The 18,926-nt window shown below is 42.0% G+C and overlaps 1 protein-coding gene across 1 annotated transcript in view; it reads left to right on the top strand.

Annotated features, from left to right (window-relative positions):
- Positions 1 to 216: 216 nt before the first annotated feature.
- The window catches only part of stxbp1b (syntaxin binding protein 1b), a 30,334-nt gene continuing 11,624 nt past the window's right edge, over positions 217 to 18,926 (top strand). The window contains exons 1-9 of the mRNA XM_084055669.1: positions 217 to 308; positions 5,242 to 5,291; positions 5,555 to 5,636; positions 6,406 to 6,482; positions 7,519 to 7,597; positions 9,274 to 9,377; positions 16,199 to 16,347; positions 16,574 to 16,658; positions 18,666 to 18,796. Of these exons, the coding sequence (XP_083911795.1) occupies positions 272 to 308; positions 5,242 to 5,291; positions 5,555 to 5,636; positions 6,406 to 6,482; positions 7,519 to 7,597; positions 9,274 to 9,377; positions 16,199 to 16,347; positions 16,574 to 16,658; positions 18,666 to 18,796 (794 nt within the window). The 5' untranslated portion in view covers positions 217 to 271. The remainder of the gene's footprint in view (positions 309 to 5,241; positions 5,292 to 5,554; positions 5,637 to 6,405; positions 6,483 to 7,518; positions 7,598 to 9,273; positions 9,378 to 16,198; positions 16,348 to 16,573; positions 16,659 to 18,665; positions 18,797 to 18,926) is intronic.

The raw sequence follows: 18,926 nt of genomic DNA, 5'->3' as shown, positions 1-18,926 counted from the left end.
TATTATTTTATATTCCGCTATAACCGGCCGTGGGATTATAGTTAGGGATAATGTTGTATATGCTATTTATCACTAGTTCATGAAATTCATATCAAAGTCCTCTCTCTTCTCTGACACAGACTGAAACCAGCGGAGGCGTGGGATTATTGCAGACGCAGTTCGGTCCCTCCCAAAGTCAGAGTCCCATCAGACGCGCGGGTAACGGACTAACGGTGCCTCCAGAGCAGCGTTCTGTCAGAGTCAGGTCAGGTCGGTGGAGACGCGTCTCATCATGGCACCACTTGGACTAAAATCCATTGTTGGAGAAAGTAAGGATAAGAGATATATATTGTTTTCATATATATAAAGTCGATTTTTCACTTCCAAACCATTTGTTTTAAATAGTATTATGAGGCCTATCTAATTTGAATGTTACATGTTTGGATGTTCATAGTCGGGATGTTCATAATCTTAATATGAAGAACTACTTATGTAACTTAATATTATCATTAAACACCTCATCTTGCATGGTGAGATCCAGACGCGCGCAACAAGGCAGTGGGCGCGCTGGTTGATTTTCCAAAACAGAAAAATATGAATTGTGAAACGTTTGCGGATTTGATTATGCTGTTTTATTTGCGTGACGTTCTGTGGCAGTGCAACCAATATGAAAATCTATTTTACGCAATTTCTTTGTTTATTAAAATCTGTTTATATTCTTTCTTTATTATTTTATATTCCACAATAACCAGCCGTGCATTACAGTTTGGGATAATGTCTTGTAGGCTATTTATCACTAGTTATTAATACGTTCTCCATTCGATGGTTTATTGAACTCGGTTTGGCGTGTCTTTGGAGCTCCAGCATTGTGCCCTGGTTTTGCACAAATCCACATACGCGCTAATCTTAGTCCCTGCGGGATTACATCCTACCTTCATTGACATCATCCTCGGGGGAAGAGAACTGTGGCAGACACGAGTATTATCAGTGGTGGAAAAAGTATCAATACCAATGTATATGTTGTTATAATAATCAAAATCTACAAAGTAACTAGTAACTTTCTAGTAAAGTTTTCAAATAATTGTAGTGGAGTTAAAGTAGCTACAATATTTTCCTCTGAGATGTAGTGGAGTAGAAGTAAACATACAGAAAATTGGAAATACTCCAGTAATGTAAAAATACCTCAAATGTTTACTTAAGTACAGTACTTGAGTAAATGTACTTAGTTACTTTACACCACTGCTTCACGCTTGTAGGTTGTATATTAAACATAACCATAAACGAATTCAGATCATAGTCACCTACTGTACAATATAGCTGTATTATTTGCATACCATCCTTGCTTTGCATCTGAGATGTGGCTATGCTGTATGCTGTAGGCTATTCTTTCACACTCGCCAAGTGTGAACCTGTCACAGACACAAGACTGGTAAATTGGTAATGGACTAGTGCGCCATTACGCACAGCTCTCCAATACATAACCCCAGACATTTGCCAGAATGGTCAGATTTGAATAGACAATGGAAGATGTAAACCATTTGGGTAATGAGGAATGAATGGCTGTACATTTAACATTTTTACAATAACTTCCTTAATTATCAAACAAGGGAATATATAAAACTGCATTTTTGAGGGCCCAGGCCCTCAGCTGGATTCTGGGCTTTGCTCCTATTTGAGAACACCTGCTGCAGATTGCTCTTGGTGTTGGTTTGTAGAGTTTGAGAAATTCTCTGAAAGCAATGCTCTATTTTAGTGAGCCTGATTTGCCTGCCTGATTTGCCATTAACTATTGTCGCTCAGTTAACCCTAAAAGTTGTAAACTATACTTCTTGTTTTGTGTGTGTGTGTGTGTGTGTGTGTGTGTGTGTGTGTGTGTGTGTGTGTGTGTGTGTGTGTGTGTGTGTGTGTGTGTGTGTGTGTGTGTGTGTGTGTGTGTGTGTGTGTGTGCTTGCGTGCGCGCGCGCGTGTGTGCATGTGTGAGAGAGAGAGGGAGAGAGAGAGAGAGAGAGAGAGAGAGAGAGAGAGAGAGAGAGACAGAGAGAGAGAGAGAGAGAGAGAGAGAGAGAGAGAGAGAGAGAGAGAGAGAGAGAGAGAGAGAGAGAGAGCGCGTGTGTGTGTGTGTGTGTGTGTGTGTGTGTGTGTGTGTGTGTGTGTGTGTGTGTGTGTGTGTGTGTGTGTGTGTGTGTGTGTGTGTGTGTGTGTGTGTGTGTGTGTGTGTGTTTCCCCTGACTCATGATGTTGAAACACAATAGCCACATACTTTCTCAGCATTTGATCCTCATGCTGAACTCAGTATAGGTATTGATGAACTCAGCTGATGAAATAGCATACGGCTCTTCCGTTGGTATTTATTATCTCCGTGAGGGAGGTGGAGATTATACTTTTGCCCCTGTCCGTGTGTGTGTCCCTGTGTATACGTCTGTGTACAGCTTATCTCCGCTGGACCAATCAGCATCAAACTTTTCATACAGACCCCCTGTTCAAATTGGCCTCAATTGGCCCCAACTCACACAGATTCACACCAAAGTTTACAGGAGGGGCCTATTTTGTCGAAACCCCCCCCCACACACACACAAATTTGGGGTCCGATCTACCCAAATCTGAATCACATATTGAACTGCCTCTAATGCTGAGCCAAATTACCACCTATAGAGTGCAACACAAATGTTGCAAATGTCACTGTGGCAGAAACATATCATGAACGCAACATCCAATCAACCCCAAATTGGAATCACACATTTAGGAGCCTCTATAGAGCGCATCCCCAAAAGTGCTTTCACTTCTGCTCATAGGGGGCACTACAATGCGTAAAGTTGCACAATATGTTTTTAAAATGCTAGAAAAGCTTTCTCGCGCTCTGCCGGACGCAACCCATGACTTACGCAGTCTGGCGGAGCGCACCTTTGTAGTCGTTTGTTAAGACCGATAGTAGCAAAGCTTGGTGTGCTGATTGTGAGGAAGGCACTGGAGGAATTAATTATTTAGATAGACCTTTATCGATTGGGAAATTCAGTTTGGTTATGTTTGGTTCCAGAGGCAAGCGTCTTAACCACCGGTTGTTTACACCAGACGTTTGTTTACATCTAGAACCAGACAGCTGGACAGACTTCCTACAGGAGCAGACAATGAAAGCTGCTTGTCCGGTACAGGCTGCCCAGTCCTACAGGGCATCAGGGCCACTTCCCACATAATCCTGTTTTGTAATTGGATAGTCATGATCCATTCACTGTATGCAGTATTGTTTGGCATTATCAGTAACTACACATTCAAATCCTCACTGTTCATTTAACTTTTGTAACCAGTAACGTCTCATGTATAAGATAGGTTGAGAGATAGCCTACAACAGAACATGTTGAAGTCAGTGTCAAACATGAAAATTATTCCGTCTGCTATTCAAACAAGAGCATTTGTGTAGATCTTTGTGTCTGGGTGGGTGTATGTGCTGCTTTGTGTATATCTGGGTGTTTGTGTTTCCTTGTATGTGCATGTTGGTATGGTTGCCTGTGATGCTACATCCATGACACAGAAAGAGCACAGAAATAGTGGTATGGGTGGATGGGCAGGGTAAGAGGATTGGGAAGAGATTATGGTCAGTGATTGCTATGGGCCTCTCACTAGCACAGTCAGGGGCCATCTTTATTCTGTATGTTTACAGGTAATCCTAAAACCTTCTTCCACTGTCACATAGATATTGCAATGAAATAAACTGCAATGGCATATTGAAAGGTGGGCATGGGAATTCATTCAAGTACACACCACATCACATCGCAACTATTTTCAAATAGCCAAAGTATATGTGGGGCTGAAGTGGTTAATGTATGTTTTGTAAAATCAAAATCTACACAGGCAAATACTGTACTAAAAAGTACAATATTTGCCTCTGAGGTGTAGTGGAGTAGACGTAAAAGTACTGATAATTGGAAATATTCCAGTAAAGTAAACAATACCTAAAAAGAGTACTTAAGTATGGTACTTGAGCACATGTACTTTGTGTGGTCAGGGTGCCATGAATGTGTGTCAAGCTGATCACGCTCTCATCAAGACAGAATTATTAATGGATGCCATATAAGAGTTCACATTAGCTCACTCATGAACTGTAGTTCAGGCCAGGAATGTTATTTTAGTTGTTTTATTTTGGCCAGATATTACCATGCTTCTAACAGAAATGACCTGAAAACTATTAGTGATAAAAAATGTAGCACGCATGCACGCGCACATGCTTGTTCGCATGCACACACACACACACACACACACACACACACACACACACACACACACACACACACACACACACACACACACACACACACACACACACACACACACACACACACACACACACACACACACACACACACACACACACACACACACACACACAGTATACAGTTGTGTGTTTATTTGATGTTCAATTATGTCCATGGTTCTATAAAGTGCTTGACAACAAAACAATGAAACAAACATCGCTTCGATTGATATGATGCTCAGTTGAAAATAACTTTTTCATTTTAAAACTTGCAGAACCAACGCTGATTCATAAACGACTGCCAAAACATTTTTTTTATAAGAATAACTTTCTATTCAGGTGATTTAATGTACCACAGTGTAATTGGACAGCTACATATTTTATTGTTTTGCCTAATAGCTGTGCAATAAAATGTCCACACTTGGTAGCAGCTGTGCTGAAAAACAAATACAAAATGTGCAAAAATATATTTTGGGTTTGAGTTGATCTTTTTCACAAAACCTTAAATTGAATTTCTTGGGATGAATCAGAGGTGATACACAATATATAACAAAAACTACTGGAAATGATTCATGGCAGTTAATATTTCAAATAGCACATTAGAAAGGTAGTGTCCACAGTCAAGTTTAAACGACACCCTCAGTTATTTAGTGTGCAGAATCATAAAGTGTTACAATGTTGATGCTTCAGCATTCAAGCTTTTATCAGTGTGTCAAAGTGTGTCTTCATTATTTTCATCGAGTCAACATCCCAATTGCATTTAACGTTATTGAAACAGAAAGTAGGGAAGCTGAACGAGACAACATAGAGGAGGTACAGACATGATCTAGATCCAGTCTGTACAACCTCTATGTTGTCTCGTCTCGTCCCCTATGGCCTAGATTCGAGGATACAGAGTACTGTCTCTGGAGACAAGGTCCAGATATATTAAAGTATTAATCTATTAATCGCTGCACTATCACTGGGCAAGTTTTGCTGATATTTCGACTGAACTGTACTTTATTTTCTCTCTGCAGAGATAATGAACGATGTTATAAAGAAGGCAAGAGAGAAAGGACAATGGAAGGTATGGGTCTTTAAGTTGCACTCTGAATTATTTGTGTGTGTGTGTGTGTGTGTGTGTGTGTGTGTGTGTGTGTGTGTGTGTGTGTGTGTGTGTGTGTGTGTGTGTGTGTGTGTGTGTGTGTGTGTGTGTGTGTGTGTGTGTGTGTGTGTGTGTGTGTGTGTGTGTGTGTGTGTGTGTGTGTGTGTGTGTGTGCTTATGGGACCATGTGTGTGCAAATGTGTATAGGTTGCTTCTTGAAATCTTCCTTGTTTTTCTTTCTTCAGGTTCTGGTTGTGGACAAACTGGCCATGAGGATGATCTCCTCCTGCTGTAAGATGACAGACATCATGTCTGAGGGCATTACCAGTAAGTCCCCACCAACCACCACTACTTGTTACATCACGTTATGTCAAGCTTTGTTACATTATATTCCATTACATCTATTACAATACATTACAGAACGCTAACTTATGTTTACAGTCACGTCACGTCGCATCATGTTAGGTCACAACTCGTCACGTCATGTCGTCTGACCTTAATAAATGTCAGAAATACATATTTCTGTGTAAACGGCAGTTTTATTGTACTGAACAATGCCGGTACCAGGCATGTGCTCATCGTTCTGTCACCTGAATAAGCTATTAATCTTAGTACCCCGTGTTAGTAAGTCATTCTTTACACCAAGGTCATTTTCACAGTGTCTGACCAAGCAGTTTTACAAAGACAAATGCCTGTGCACTTGGCAATTAAATAGGTGCTGAACCTGGATACCAATTCACTAGAGGAAAAAAGATAGGATAAAATCTTGCCTGAATCTGATGTGTACTTGAAGGTTGTGTGCAGCACAGCATTACCTGAGGCTGAGAGTTTAATGACTGCGGTTGTAGGAGCGAAACCTTAATTGCAATGTCATCACATTTCCCCCCACTTTCCTTGTATAATTTCAACTCCCTGCCACTGCAAGGGCTTTACACTATTGTATTTAATTTACCAAGATGGAAGAAGTTATGATCTTACAATCATTCTTTTTTTTTGCAACTCATACAGTATGTGGCATATTCCTCATAATTGATTCATTGTTGGTAAACCACTTTCCAAAAAGCAAAAAAGTGTTGTGTTGTCCTGTGCTCTCCAGTTGTTGAAGACATAACCAAGAAACGTGAGCCTCTGCCCACCATGGAAGCCATCTACCTTCTAACACCCACAGATACCGTATGTAAAAGTATAAGTTGCATGTCAGAAATAGCTGATCTACAAGCTCACAACATGTCCCAATTTTGACACATTTGCAAGAGAGCAAATTATACCCCAGTGAAATGTAGATCACACTGTAAAATCCTAAAGTTTTTATTTTACTCAGAAAGGGTACAAAAGGTTCTACAAAAGTATTTGTACCCTCTCTGAGTACCTTAACTCTGAGGATAGTGTGTGCAGCTTGCTGTGACATAACATCAATCCTATGATTATATTAGTGGAAGGTCAGCACAACAGCGTGCTGCTACAAGACATTTGAAACATGTTTTATTTCCAAAACATTTGCACAATAATTGTCTTGGTGGAGCAAAATCCTCGTACCAATTTCGTTCAGTTGATTGAGCAGCATGCTGTTATGTGGATGTTATGCTCCCTCGATTATAATCTGACTCTTGCACCAGCGCTAAAGCCTGATTTAAACTTGTACTTGTTGTACGACAGTGCCGCTTGCCCACAAAAGCAGATCTACAAGCTCACATTACAACACATCGCATCATGAGTGACACTGTCATGCGATGGAATATAATTACTGGCGAGATGTGCATGTAGCCTGTCCCGGCTTTAAGCTAGTGTGTCCAGAGTCCAGACAAATATCAACACTAAAATGTCCCCGCTTTCAAAATTCACGACCAAATTGTTCCAGTTTGCACCACAATTAAGATAACAACACTTTTTTTGTGATTACATAGAGGTTTATCGTGTTCTGTTCTGTTGAAAGGTGCAGTCATAAGTGTTTAAATAATTGTCCCTCATCCTGATGAAAACACCAGGTGAAAGCAAAATAATACAAATGAAAAAAAAAAGTATTTTGGAAATCGTCAAAAGTTAGCGGAATAAGTAGATACAAGCTCACAACATCACAACTTGTTGTGAGCTTGTAGATCGGTTATTTGAGCTGTTTTTGAAATCAGATTTAAGTGGTTCCAGTTTGGGATTTTGAAAATATGGTCACCCTAAGTTTTACCATGATCCATTGTCCTGTGTTCTGTTCCAGTCTGTCGATGCTCTAATAGACGACTTCAGAGACCCAAAGAGTCCGATGTACAGAGGCTCACACGTCTTCTTCACTGACAGTAAGCAAACTATAGCATTAGACTTTATTTAAAAAGATTTTTTTCCCCCACCAACTTCCAAATAAGACGATGATCACTGAAAATGAAAGAAGCATTGGCTAATTCTATTTTGGCTCTTCACAGATATCAGGATAGAGATATATTTTCCTCCTTGACACGCTTGAACACACTTAATTGATTAAAAAAAGAAGTGCTATCCCTCTCCTGAGCTGTTGTTTACTATCTTTTGTTAAAAGAAATATTGTCTGGTTGTCAACATGGCTCTGACTTTTATACTCCTCATGCCTAATTTATACTCTCGTGAGAGTATAAGCAGTGGTGGACAGTAACGGAGTAAATGTACTTGAGTACTGTTACTTGAGTACAGATTCTGAGGATCTATACTTTACTTGAGTATTAGATTTTTTTGGGATACGTATTACTCTTACTTGAGTGCATTTCCAAGACAAATATTTTACTTTTACTCAAGTATATTTCTAGGAAGGCTATAAAATACTGAGTACTTTTAAGCCCACTCCACATCCACAACAATGTTTCGCCATGCAACTCCTTGCAACATGCAACTACTTGCAACCATTAACCCCAATGGCAGTTGCAAGGAGTTGAATCGGTGTGGTTGACCTTAAAACAGTTTTGTTGCAAGGAGTTGCGACTAGTTGCAGCCTTTAGGTTGGCTGTTTTCTTTTCTTCCCTAAAATACAATTGGCCTAACTTCTGCTCTCACACTAGCCGTGTTTCTGGCTTCCTCCGCTCGCCTCTTTGTTACATCTTGTATGGGTGTATAGGAGTAGAAGTATTTAGTTCTGGTTCCTCAGTCATTTCTATGTTTGTATAGGTGTTTCTGAAGGCTTTGTATAACGTCTACAAGCAAGCACATCAGTGCATGCAGTGCAGGTGGTTTCAGAGAGTTACAGTACTTCTCTGAAACAAGAGTTACACGGTCCTATAAATTCATTGTGATAACATTACAGCAATTCATTGATATCAAAATTAAGAAATGTACTTCTACTTTTACTTGTACTTTAAGTCTTTTACAAAGCATGTACTTTGGAATACTTAAGTATTTAAAAGCAATTACTTTTTTACTCTTACTTGAGTAACATTTTGACTGAGCTACTTTTACTTATAGTGGGGTAAATTTGACCAAGGAGTATCTGTACTCTTACTCAAGTACTGGGGTCGAGTACTTCGTCCACCTCTGAGTATAAGAAATAGCATCCGAAAATAGCATTAATACAGCTCACAGCGTGTTGCATCGTATTTTGTACTTATTGAGCCTGTACTTTTTAACCTTATTGTGTTATATTCTACTGCTGTCTTGCCGACATTCCACAGCATAAATAAAAATGTAATAAAACCCTCTTGAATTCTTGTAGTTAAAGTTTTGGCACAGGACAAGTGTAAATCAGCCTTTAATGTAGGCTGCTTGCAGTGTTGGGGATCTACGTTTAGAAACTGAATCTCACAGTACTAATATAATATGTAAATGTAAGAATACATACAGTACAGCTCCTTACACCAGATTAATGGTGTAAGGGCGTTGGTGTCTTAATTGGTACGGTGGTCACGGTCTAGCTATTTCCATTGCATAAATGCTGGCTCAATTACTAACATCTGTTTTATGTAATTCTATCCTCAGTCCTGTCTCTTATATTTGTCGTTACTGCTCTTCACAGCAATCCCAGACCAACTGTTCGGTCTGTTGACCAAATCCCGCGCCTCCAAAACCATGAAGGCCTTGACTGAGATCCATGTCGCCTTTCTGCCCTATGAGTCACAGGTGAGTGTGTGTGTGTGTGTGTGTGTGTGTGTGTGTGTGTGTGTGTGTGTGTGTGTGTGTGTGTGTGTGTGTGTGTGTGTGTGTGTGTGTGTGTGTGTGTGTGTGTGTGTGTGGTGCGTGCGTGGCCGTGTGCATCTGAGTGAGCACATCATCTTAAAATTGGCATGCCAGGCATATTTCCTTATAGATATTTGTCATTCGGTATATATATCCTATTTTCATCTTCTAAAAACTGTGCACTTAAATGTTAAAAAGCTGTATTTCTGTAGACATATCCAACAGCCCCTTGCTTGCAGCTCCCATACTTCTACACACTCTGATACATGGTACTGATGCAGTACCATGTACAGTATGATAGGTTTGGTACTGATCAGGACAAGACTGTTCCTATTCGCATGTTTGCCAGATAAGCTTAAAATGGGAAAAAGAAAAACACATAAGCACATTTAACCACACTGGGTGGTGTATGAGAATTAATGTTTAGTCCTTAGATGAATGAAAGTAAAATTGTGGCACTGCATCTTTAAAGAATTGGTGTGGTCATATACAGATACACACATCATGTGTTGGAGTCAGACATCTTTGTCCGTCACCCAGTAGGGTTGAGAGACAGTGGGAGGAGGACTGCTGACTATGGTTTCTCTCCCTGATGGAATGTTCCAGATCGGCTTTAGTTTCCAATCCTCAACTGTTGTCCTCTAGATTTAATCCTGAGGGGGGGAGGGAGAGAGATGCAACACTGGCCTCCAACTCGTCCCACCCACCCACCCCTCCTTCTAATCCTGCACGTCATTGGCTGATTGAAGCGATGCTGGTGTTGTAGCCAATGGGAGATGAATGTGTTGGAACGGGAAGCAATGAGATTGTTGTCATGTGATGGAGACAATAACAGATGGGCCCATTTGTGTGTGTGTGTGTGTGTGTGTGTGTGTGTGTGTGTGTGTGTGTGTGTGTGTGTGTGTGTGTGTGTGTGTGTGTGTGTGTGTGTGTGTGTGTGTGTGTGTGTGTGTGTGTGTGTGTGTGTGTGTTGTAACGACCTGCGAAGTCTAAACCAGATATGCCACAGTAGTCTGGCTATATTCGATAGTTTCGTCAAAGACTTAACCCTTCCCAAAGCATAATGGGACTATGCCTAAACAGAAATACCCCAGGTCGAGTGTAGCTGTGAAACTATGAGTATTCCAACACTACCTGCACGTATTCTATTAATAATAGACACTGCATGCGCACACACACTCACCCATGGTCCACGGTGAGGAAGTTGAACCCACAGGTCCCTTGAAGAATTCAAGTCTTACGACTTCTCTCATAGGAAAACGAGTTTTATTTTAAAACTCAAAGTGATAAAGGGTATGGCAATAATATAAAATAATAAAAAAGGGAAAGGTAACATTTCTGGTAAAACAGACAACAGACCCCCAAGCTCTATCTCCGCGTCCTCAATCTAAGGTGCCTGGCACAGACAGAAAAATATCCCCAGATTAACTTAATTAAACCAAGATAGGGCTTGCCTAGAATTCTTGATTGAATGTACACGGTCATTGACAAACACATCCCCAGAGTCAGATCTGGAAATAATCTATCATTTCCCATGCAATAAGGCTACCTAAGATAAAGCGACCCAGCAATCGGTAATGCTAGGAGCTGACAAAATTCTCTGTTTATTCAACCAGATTATGGGCAATGCCAAGGTCCCAGTCGAATACAGCAGAATTCAATATCGCTCCAATCAACCTCGTTGCAGTCTGGTCACCAAGACAATCTGAAAGGAGAGAGCCCAATAGAATATTGGGGGGGGGGGGGATGTGGGAGAAGCTCCGTACAAGGCTAAGTCCCTCGCCCGATCGTAAGTCGGGGGAACATTCTGACACCTCATACGCACACCAGGCTCCTCTACCAACCCCCCGAACAGAATTATACAGCAGTATTTATACAATTTGATTACATCCGACAAGCCTAATATGGCCTTCCTTCCCCAAAAGTCCCCCATTTCAGCTAACACCATATATAGCAACGGGTCATAACATACAGTACGTTGTCAGAAACAGCAAGTCATTGATAAGAGGAAGTTAATGGGTAGGCCTTTCTGATGCAATCATGTCTGGCGGACCTCGGGCCCGCTCATCTTCATCATGGGGAACAGGATGTGGGTCAGATCCACACCCACGAAGACCCTGTCTCCTCGACAGTGTGTGTGTGTGCGTGCGCGTGCATGCGTGCCGTGCATACATGTATATTTGCGTGCGTGATTGTGTAGCCCTATGTGTGTTTTTGGACAGTGTGTGTGTGTGAACAGTTGTGTAGTGGTCTCTGGAGAAGTATATTCTAATTTTGCAAAACGTTTACTTTCAACATGGCCCACCCATGGCATGCTGAAAGGCAGAAGTAGACCAACAGGCCCACCAGTGATAATATCTGGCCCGGCATATTAGTTTGTAAATAATTTATGATATCTAACTGACAGTCCCACATATAGGCTACAATATGTGTGTACAAAGTCTACCCCCACCTGTAGAATTCTTTTTGTATTTGTATCCATGTTTAGAGTAAATGACAGGCACATATTGGGAAGTGGGGTGCACTATGGTACTTAACCTGTGCAATCAGCAGACCGGATAGGGTGAATGCATAGTTCGCTTCTTTGAATTCAACTTGCATGTTTAAAACAAAAAAAAGTGTTTCACATGGCTTAAACAATACGTTGTATCTCTCCGAAGAGACCTTGAACAAGGAAAGAACTGTTGTATATCTCTGTTCAAAAGGAATTCAATTCTAATCAACTAAATGTCCTCACATTCAAGGAAGTGGCCAACACAAAATGATTACACAAGCATTTCTATCTGTATCTGTAACATTTGATTACACATGCAGTTCTACCAGAGTGCAGTTATAGCTGCATCTTTATTTATTTATTAACTTTTACAGTATAGAAATATATAATACTAGAGTTTCGGGGGGCTACGCCCCCCTCAACCCCAGCCGCGCACGGGGCCCAGCGTGGCCGTGTGTATATTGGGGGACCGAAATCGCCGGAGTGAAACTGTGGAATTTTTTTTTTGAAAAAGGAAAAAAATTTGAAGAAATAATATTTGTTATGTTTCAGGGGGTGCGCGGACCCCCTGATGGTCCACTGACCCCCTGTGGAGTGTTGGGACGCGCGGGGACACCCCTGGAACATTGCGGACCATTTCGGTGTTTTTTTTTTTTTCATGAAGGTGGTTGCTTGTTTCTGGCGCAGGCTGTGCAAACCTGGCAACCCAGCGCATGCTGCCGCACGTTAAAGTGGCGTAGCGTCATGAGGGTGAGTGGGGCCGTGGCTCGGTCAGTGAAGACCCTGTAGTGCGGATGATATGTGGCATAGAGGGGCAGATTGTAAATCCACAGAGGAAACATCCGTGGGCTACCATTGGTTCAGCGATGTGTGCGGTCGCCCTGCGGCCCCTCCTCCTCCACCAATGTGCAGTATTGAGAGCCCTGACATCACAACAATTGGAGCGATGGGCACTGCACTGTGGTTGGTTAGGGTACACCTAGGGCCCAGGTAGAACCCAGTTAAAGCCTGCATGGGCAAACGCAGTTAGGACCCGCCTTGGTCCCACATAAACATGGCTAGTTGGGGCCCACCTAAGGGCCAGGTAGAAGCTACTTATAGCCTGCATGGGCATCGCAGTTGGGACTGAAGTGGATGCCGCTGACATTGCTGACATGGGGTCCATATGGTTTAGCCCACCTTGAAACCATATGGGAACTACGCTGGCATGCTGGCTGTAATGCAAACGCTGCATCATACCTGCAGTGTGTAGTTTGATGTTGTGTGTGTAGCAGATATACCTGCAGTGTGTAGATCAATGTCCATAGGAAAGTCAATGCCCAGCAGTGTTTTTTTTCCCCAGCAGAGTTTCTAGTGTCTCTGTGTGTCTGTGGAAGAGGTTGCACATGAACTCTGCAGCCGCACTGAGGCGCTCCAACACAAACACTCTGACATTAAGCTGCTTGACACAACAAACATCAGCACCACGCTGCTGTTTGTCCAAAAGACACAATATCTCCTCTCCCACTGACGTCATGTGTTCATTTATCGACAGCCGTACAGACTCCTTTTGACACATTTTACGTCGTTTATCCAGCTCTCACTGATCTCCACATCGGGCTGTTATTTTGCTGCGATCAAGTCAACGATGTGAGAGATTAGCTATCACAGACGGACGGACAGGGGGTGAAACATAGTCTTGCGCCATGCCTTTCGGCCTGGCGGAGACAATAAAAAACCGAAAGTAAAGGAAATGGCCATTTCTGCAACAGAAGTAGTCAATAAACTATGCTATGAAAACATGGGCCACATTGGCAAAGAATGTAAGAAAGAGGCAATCATGTAGAAAATAGCCGATCTCCAAGCTTACAAAGCCTCTCAACGTGAGGCGTTTCGAGCTTGTAGATCGGCTATTTTCACAATATTTACTTGTGGAACGGAGTCAAACAGAATGGGGGGGTCCCAGATCAAGTACGTGTATTTGTGGGGGGGGGGGGCGGCGTGAAAGGGTTGATAAACACTGCTGTAATCGGAGCGAAATTATCGGAAATTACTACATGACCATAATGCAGCCTAACATGCGTTGCACGTGGCGGTCCTGCCATTACGTTAGTTACTGTAGTTGCTGTGGAGCTACATAGTTCTCCAGAAGACACACACAAACATACACCATGTACAATGGACGAACTGAGCAGCAATATAGACATTCACCACACGAACGTGCATTGTTGACAAAGTGATTGCACAGCCGCTGCAGGCATGACAACCAGATTAGCGTTAGCGACATGGCAGCTATCACAGCGCCCTGTCCGTCGTGCTGCAACTGCCTGTGATGGCTACAGCAGTAACAGCAAGCTGTCTGCGATGCCATTGTCTGGAGACTGCTCTTAGCGTGACAGGACCAATGAGAGTGAGCGCTGTAGTTGTTGCTAAGATACGGTGGCGTCTCTGCCCCATAGCTTGTAGATCTCTCACACATGATTGGCCTAGGCTGCGTTGCCAGGTCTGACTTTGTGTCTAAGCAATGGTCGGCTTATTTTTGCGCGCCTTTGGGCTCGTTTGCATTGTGCGCACGGCAGTGCTTGTTTAGCGTACGTCAGCGCGACGTGGCAACGGACGTGGCAACGTGAAAGGTGATTGGCTGGTGTAAAGAAACACCCGACGTTACACCAGAAATGGTGCCTGGAGAAAATGGTGACCAAAAAAAAAGTTTGGAGAAAAAGGAAAAAAACCCCGCAGCGGCTGCCAGCTGTTGTGGTGATGAGGTCGTGCGCACGGTAAACGGTACGAAGCTGCTTCCACTTCCGTTGTGTCCGACATTTGGTGAGTAGAATTAATTATGTTGCGAGGTGGGAACGGTGTAGTGAGGCATGCCAGGTGCCCTACGCGAAACGTAAATTCAGGCCGCCCGCCGTGGCGACAGTGTTGGCGACATGTGGTCTGACGGTGTTGTGTTTAGTCGATCACAGAGCTGTGGGGTGTCACCACCGAGGGCGCGGAAGTTGCTCGGCATTTATATAGTTAGATTGGATATAAGGCGGTCTGTTGCATGTACCAGTTCTTAAATTGTATTAGCTATGTTCTGGAGTGCCATCTAATGACTTAGAAAAAGATTGGTACGAGGCCAAACCTATTACTTTATTGGTTGTTTTTAATGGAGCATTTTCATTTATTCATTCAAATTGCATGTGCTCTGCTGCCTTGCATGTGTAATCTACAATATATACTGTACAGCCATTGAATAACTTATTTTAAATGATCTTTATAAAGTAACTGACATGATTAACTGACTGACTTAATTGACATGAAACAGATTACCTCATTAATTTCATTTCAAACATAGGGTGGCTACCCTGTGTTTAAAAAAAGTATATCATCATCATCATCATCAAAGCAGTGCAACAAATGTGCAATCTTATGTTAATACCCTTGTTTGTCACTGTTCTCTGTAGGCCAGGACAAGCTGGTAACCTTTGTTTTAACTTTGTTATTCGCCTCAAATGTGATGAGTTAGGGAGAGATGGAAAGAGCAATTGCCTCATATTTGTCACTCAAAACCGTTGGCAGAGGCTCTGTGTAACTGTCATGTTTAGCAAGTTAACACCGGCAAACTATAACACTTTGACAGCTATTTTTAAGATGGAGCAAAGTGTTGAGCAAAGTGTGTGTGTGTGTGTGTGTGTGTGTGTGTGTGTGTGTGTGTGTGTGTGTGTGTGTGTGTGTGTGTGTGTGTGTGTGTGTGTGTGTGTGTGTGTGTGTGCCACTGTGGAGCGAGAAAGATACAGCATGTTTTCTTGACTTTCCACTAGGAAGATGGATAGGATATTTGAAAAAGTTTCAAATATTTGTAATCAGCATGTCTTGGAAAACGTATATTTGTGACAACAATAGAGCTGATTGCTGAGCACCAGAACCATAGCTCCAAAATAATATAGATCCCGTGATCCTAGAATGAACATTTAAGACAGAAGTGCAAGTGCAGGGCCGGCACGCCCATTAGGCAGAGTAGGCAGTTGAAAAAAAAAAAGAGCAAAACACTTTTTCAGGCTCTAGGTGGCGCTGTGGCAGAAAACGGTGGCGCGGCGAGTGGTGGTGGTGAGTAAAAATATTGCCTAGGGCGCCAAATTGCCTAGCACCGGCCCTGAGTGAAACAAAGGGAGAGAAGAACCACGAAGAGGGGTGGGAGGAATATATTTCTTTCATATGCCAACTGCCATCAGACTGCATAACACCTCAATTTCCCGTTTGAGGATTAAGTATATCTCATCTCATCTCATCTCTTGCCTTCCAGGTATTCTCCCTGGACAAAGTGGATGCCTTCCAGGATTTCTACAGCCCTTTCAAGGCTGATGTGAAGAACAACATGTTGGAGCGCTGTGCTGAGCAGATCGCAACCTTATGTGCCAGCCTGAAGGAGTACCCTGGAGTCCGATACAGAGCGTAAGAGCAGCTCACCCTTCACTCTATTGAGAACAGTCAGTCGCTCAGTCTGAAAACACAACCCCACAACAACCCCTCTGTAGCACCGCACTATACCACAGCAGAACTACACTGTAACATTCTCAGTGTTCATTTTACTCTGAGTGCACAAATTGAAACAGTAAATGAATACTGAAGATTTAACTCAAGATGACTTCATGTTGTGTTGTCTTGTATTTTGGCTCAGGGAGTACAAAGACTGTAGCACACTGGCCCAGATGCTTCAAGAGAAACTGGATGGCTACAAGGCTGATGACCCAACCTTGGGAGAGGTAATGGAGCTACAGTTATTATCACCATGCCTGGGTCAGATTTGCATATAATCCTATCATATAATCATATAATCCATGTCTTACAGACCCTCACAGATCTCTATTTATCTTACGTATGTGGCTTTCAGAATTTGTAATGTTTGTTTTAACCAGATGGCTACTTTGAAAAATGGGGTAAAAAGGAAGATAGTGGTACGAAAATTGGCAGTCACTGCAATATTTAATGAATTGACTTTCAATTACTTTTCTGTGATTGTCGAAAAGTTTTGCTGATGTTTGTATTGTCCTATGTGGAAAGCCCTGCCCATCTCATACTGTCTTTTGTTTAAAACCCATTATTTTCAAATATCGAATTTCGAATTCACATTCACTAAATGTTTGCACATTATCTTATTTTCTATTCTGTTACTTCTACCTTTAAGCTTGGTTTTCTGGCATTTACTGTAGCTGGCTCTTTCATTCTGAATGACTTAGCATGTACAGTAGGGGTCATTGTCAAGGACACATCGATATCTTGCTTGCTGGTGTTATACTGAGGTATTACCTATTAACATGTATTAAAGTGTGGCTTCAAATGTTAGAATTTGTTCCAGGGTTGGGCGATATGACTCGATATGACTCAATTTCACGATTATTTTAAACTTTTGCCTCGATTACAATTAATGAATGATTATTTAAAAATATATATATATTGTGAAAATAGCAGATCTAAAACCTCACAGCGCATCGCAGCGTCGAGGCTTGTAGATCGGCTATTTTTGCACACCCCCATTGTACATGGAAGTATAATACAGCCAGGCTTAAGTAATGAATCAGACTGAACTATTGAATCAATTATAAAACATCTATTAGAAGTTTTTTTGTGTTCCGTTAATTTAATACAGTTATTATCACCATGCCTGGGTCAGATTTGCATATAATCCTGTGTGTGTATGATATCAAGTTACTTTGACTTGCAGAGAAAACACATATATTGGTGAAAACAATCCATGTCTTACAGACCCTCACAGATCTCTATTTATCTTACGTATGTGGCTTTCAGAATTTGTAATGTTTGTTTTAACCAGATGGCTACTTTGAAAAATGGGGTAAAAAGGAAGATAGTGGTACGAAAATTGGCAGTCACTGCAATATTTAATGAATTGACTTTCAATTACTTTTCTGTGATTGTCGAAAAGTTTTGCTGATGTTTGTATTGTCCTATGTGGAAAGCCCTGCCCATCTCATACTGTCTTTTGTTTAAAACCCATTATTTTCAAATACAATTTCACACAGGTCTGCCCATTTAACTGATTGACTTTGATTTCTTTATTTATGGCTTAAAAACTCACAAGTCAATAACCCATTTATTCAGTGTCACAGGTGTTGACCACTGCACACAGACTGCACACAGAGAATAAATGATGCTTTGACAGTTTGAAGGATGTCAGGGGTTACACCAGCCTTTGATGGACCCAGTTCAAAATGTGTTTACAGACTCAGCTTAGAACTATTGAATGATGAAGCTATTTTCCCTCCTAAAATTAGCATAAAAAAGGCTAGGGAAGAATACATATTTTCCCAAAGATTTTCAACACACCATATCACGATATTGATCTAATATTGAAATTGTGATATGACTTAAGTGTTGGCTTTTGATGTGACACGTTGTGAGCTTATACAGCAGATCTGCTATTTTCCCTGTCCTATATTAAATTACCTAGAGGGTGATTGGGCGGACCGACTGAGATCGTGGACGTCACAAACGTAACATCCGGACTTGCGAGGCACACCGTTGCTCCAGTCCACACCAACTTGGCACAAACACTATTCAGGGTCCTTGAGAATAGCCACACCAGACCGCACATGTGGCCCCCAGGAGCCCCATCAGGGGCCCATGCGTGCCACAGGCGCACCATTGCTCCAATCCGCACCAAACTTCGCACAGACAGTTGAAAATGTTTGGGAAAATAAATAAACACTACCAAACAGTAAATGAAGTTAAAGGTCTATGGTGTTTGTGTCCAGGGTCCAGACAAATCTCGAACCCAGTTGCTGATCCTGGACCGTGGCTTTGACCCAGTGTCTCCTCTCCTGCACGAACTCACCCTGCAGGCCATGGGCTACGACCTGCTGGGAATTGAGAACGACGTCTACTCGTAAGCATCGAATTCACATTCACTAAATGTTTGCACATTATCTTATTTTCTATTCTGTTACTTCTACCTTTAAGCTTGGTTTTCTGGCATTTACTGTAGCTGGCTCTTTCATTCTGAATGACTTAGCATG

This window comes from Gymnoscopelus microlampas (assembly GCF_963454915.1).
Source record: "Gymnoscopelus microlampas genome assembly, chromosome: 4".
In the NCBI taxonomy this organism is placed as follows: Eukaryota; Metazoa; Chordata; class Actinopteri; order Myctophiformes; family Myctophidae; genus Gymnoscopelus; species Gymnoscopelus microlampas.
This window is presented reverse-complemented; position numbering and strand designations above follow the sequence as displayed.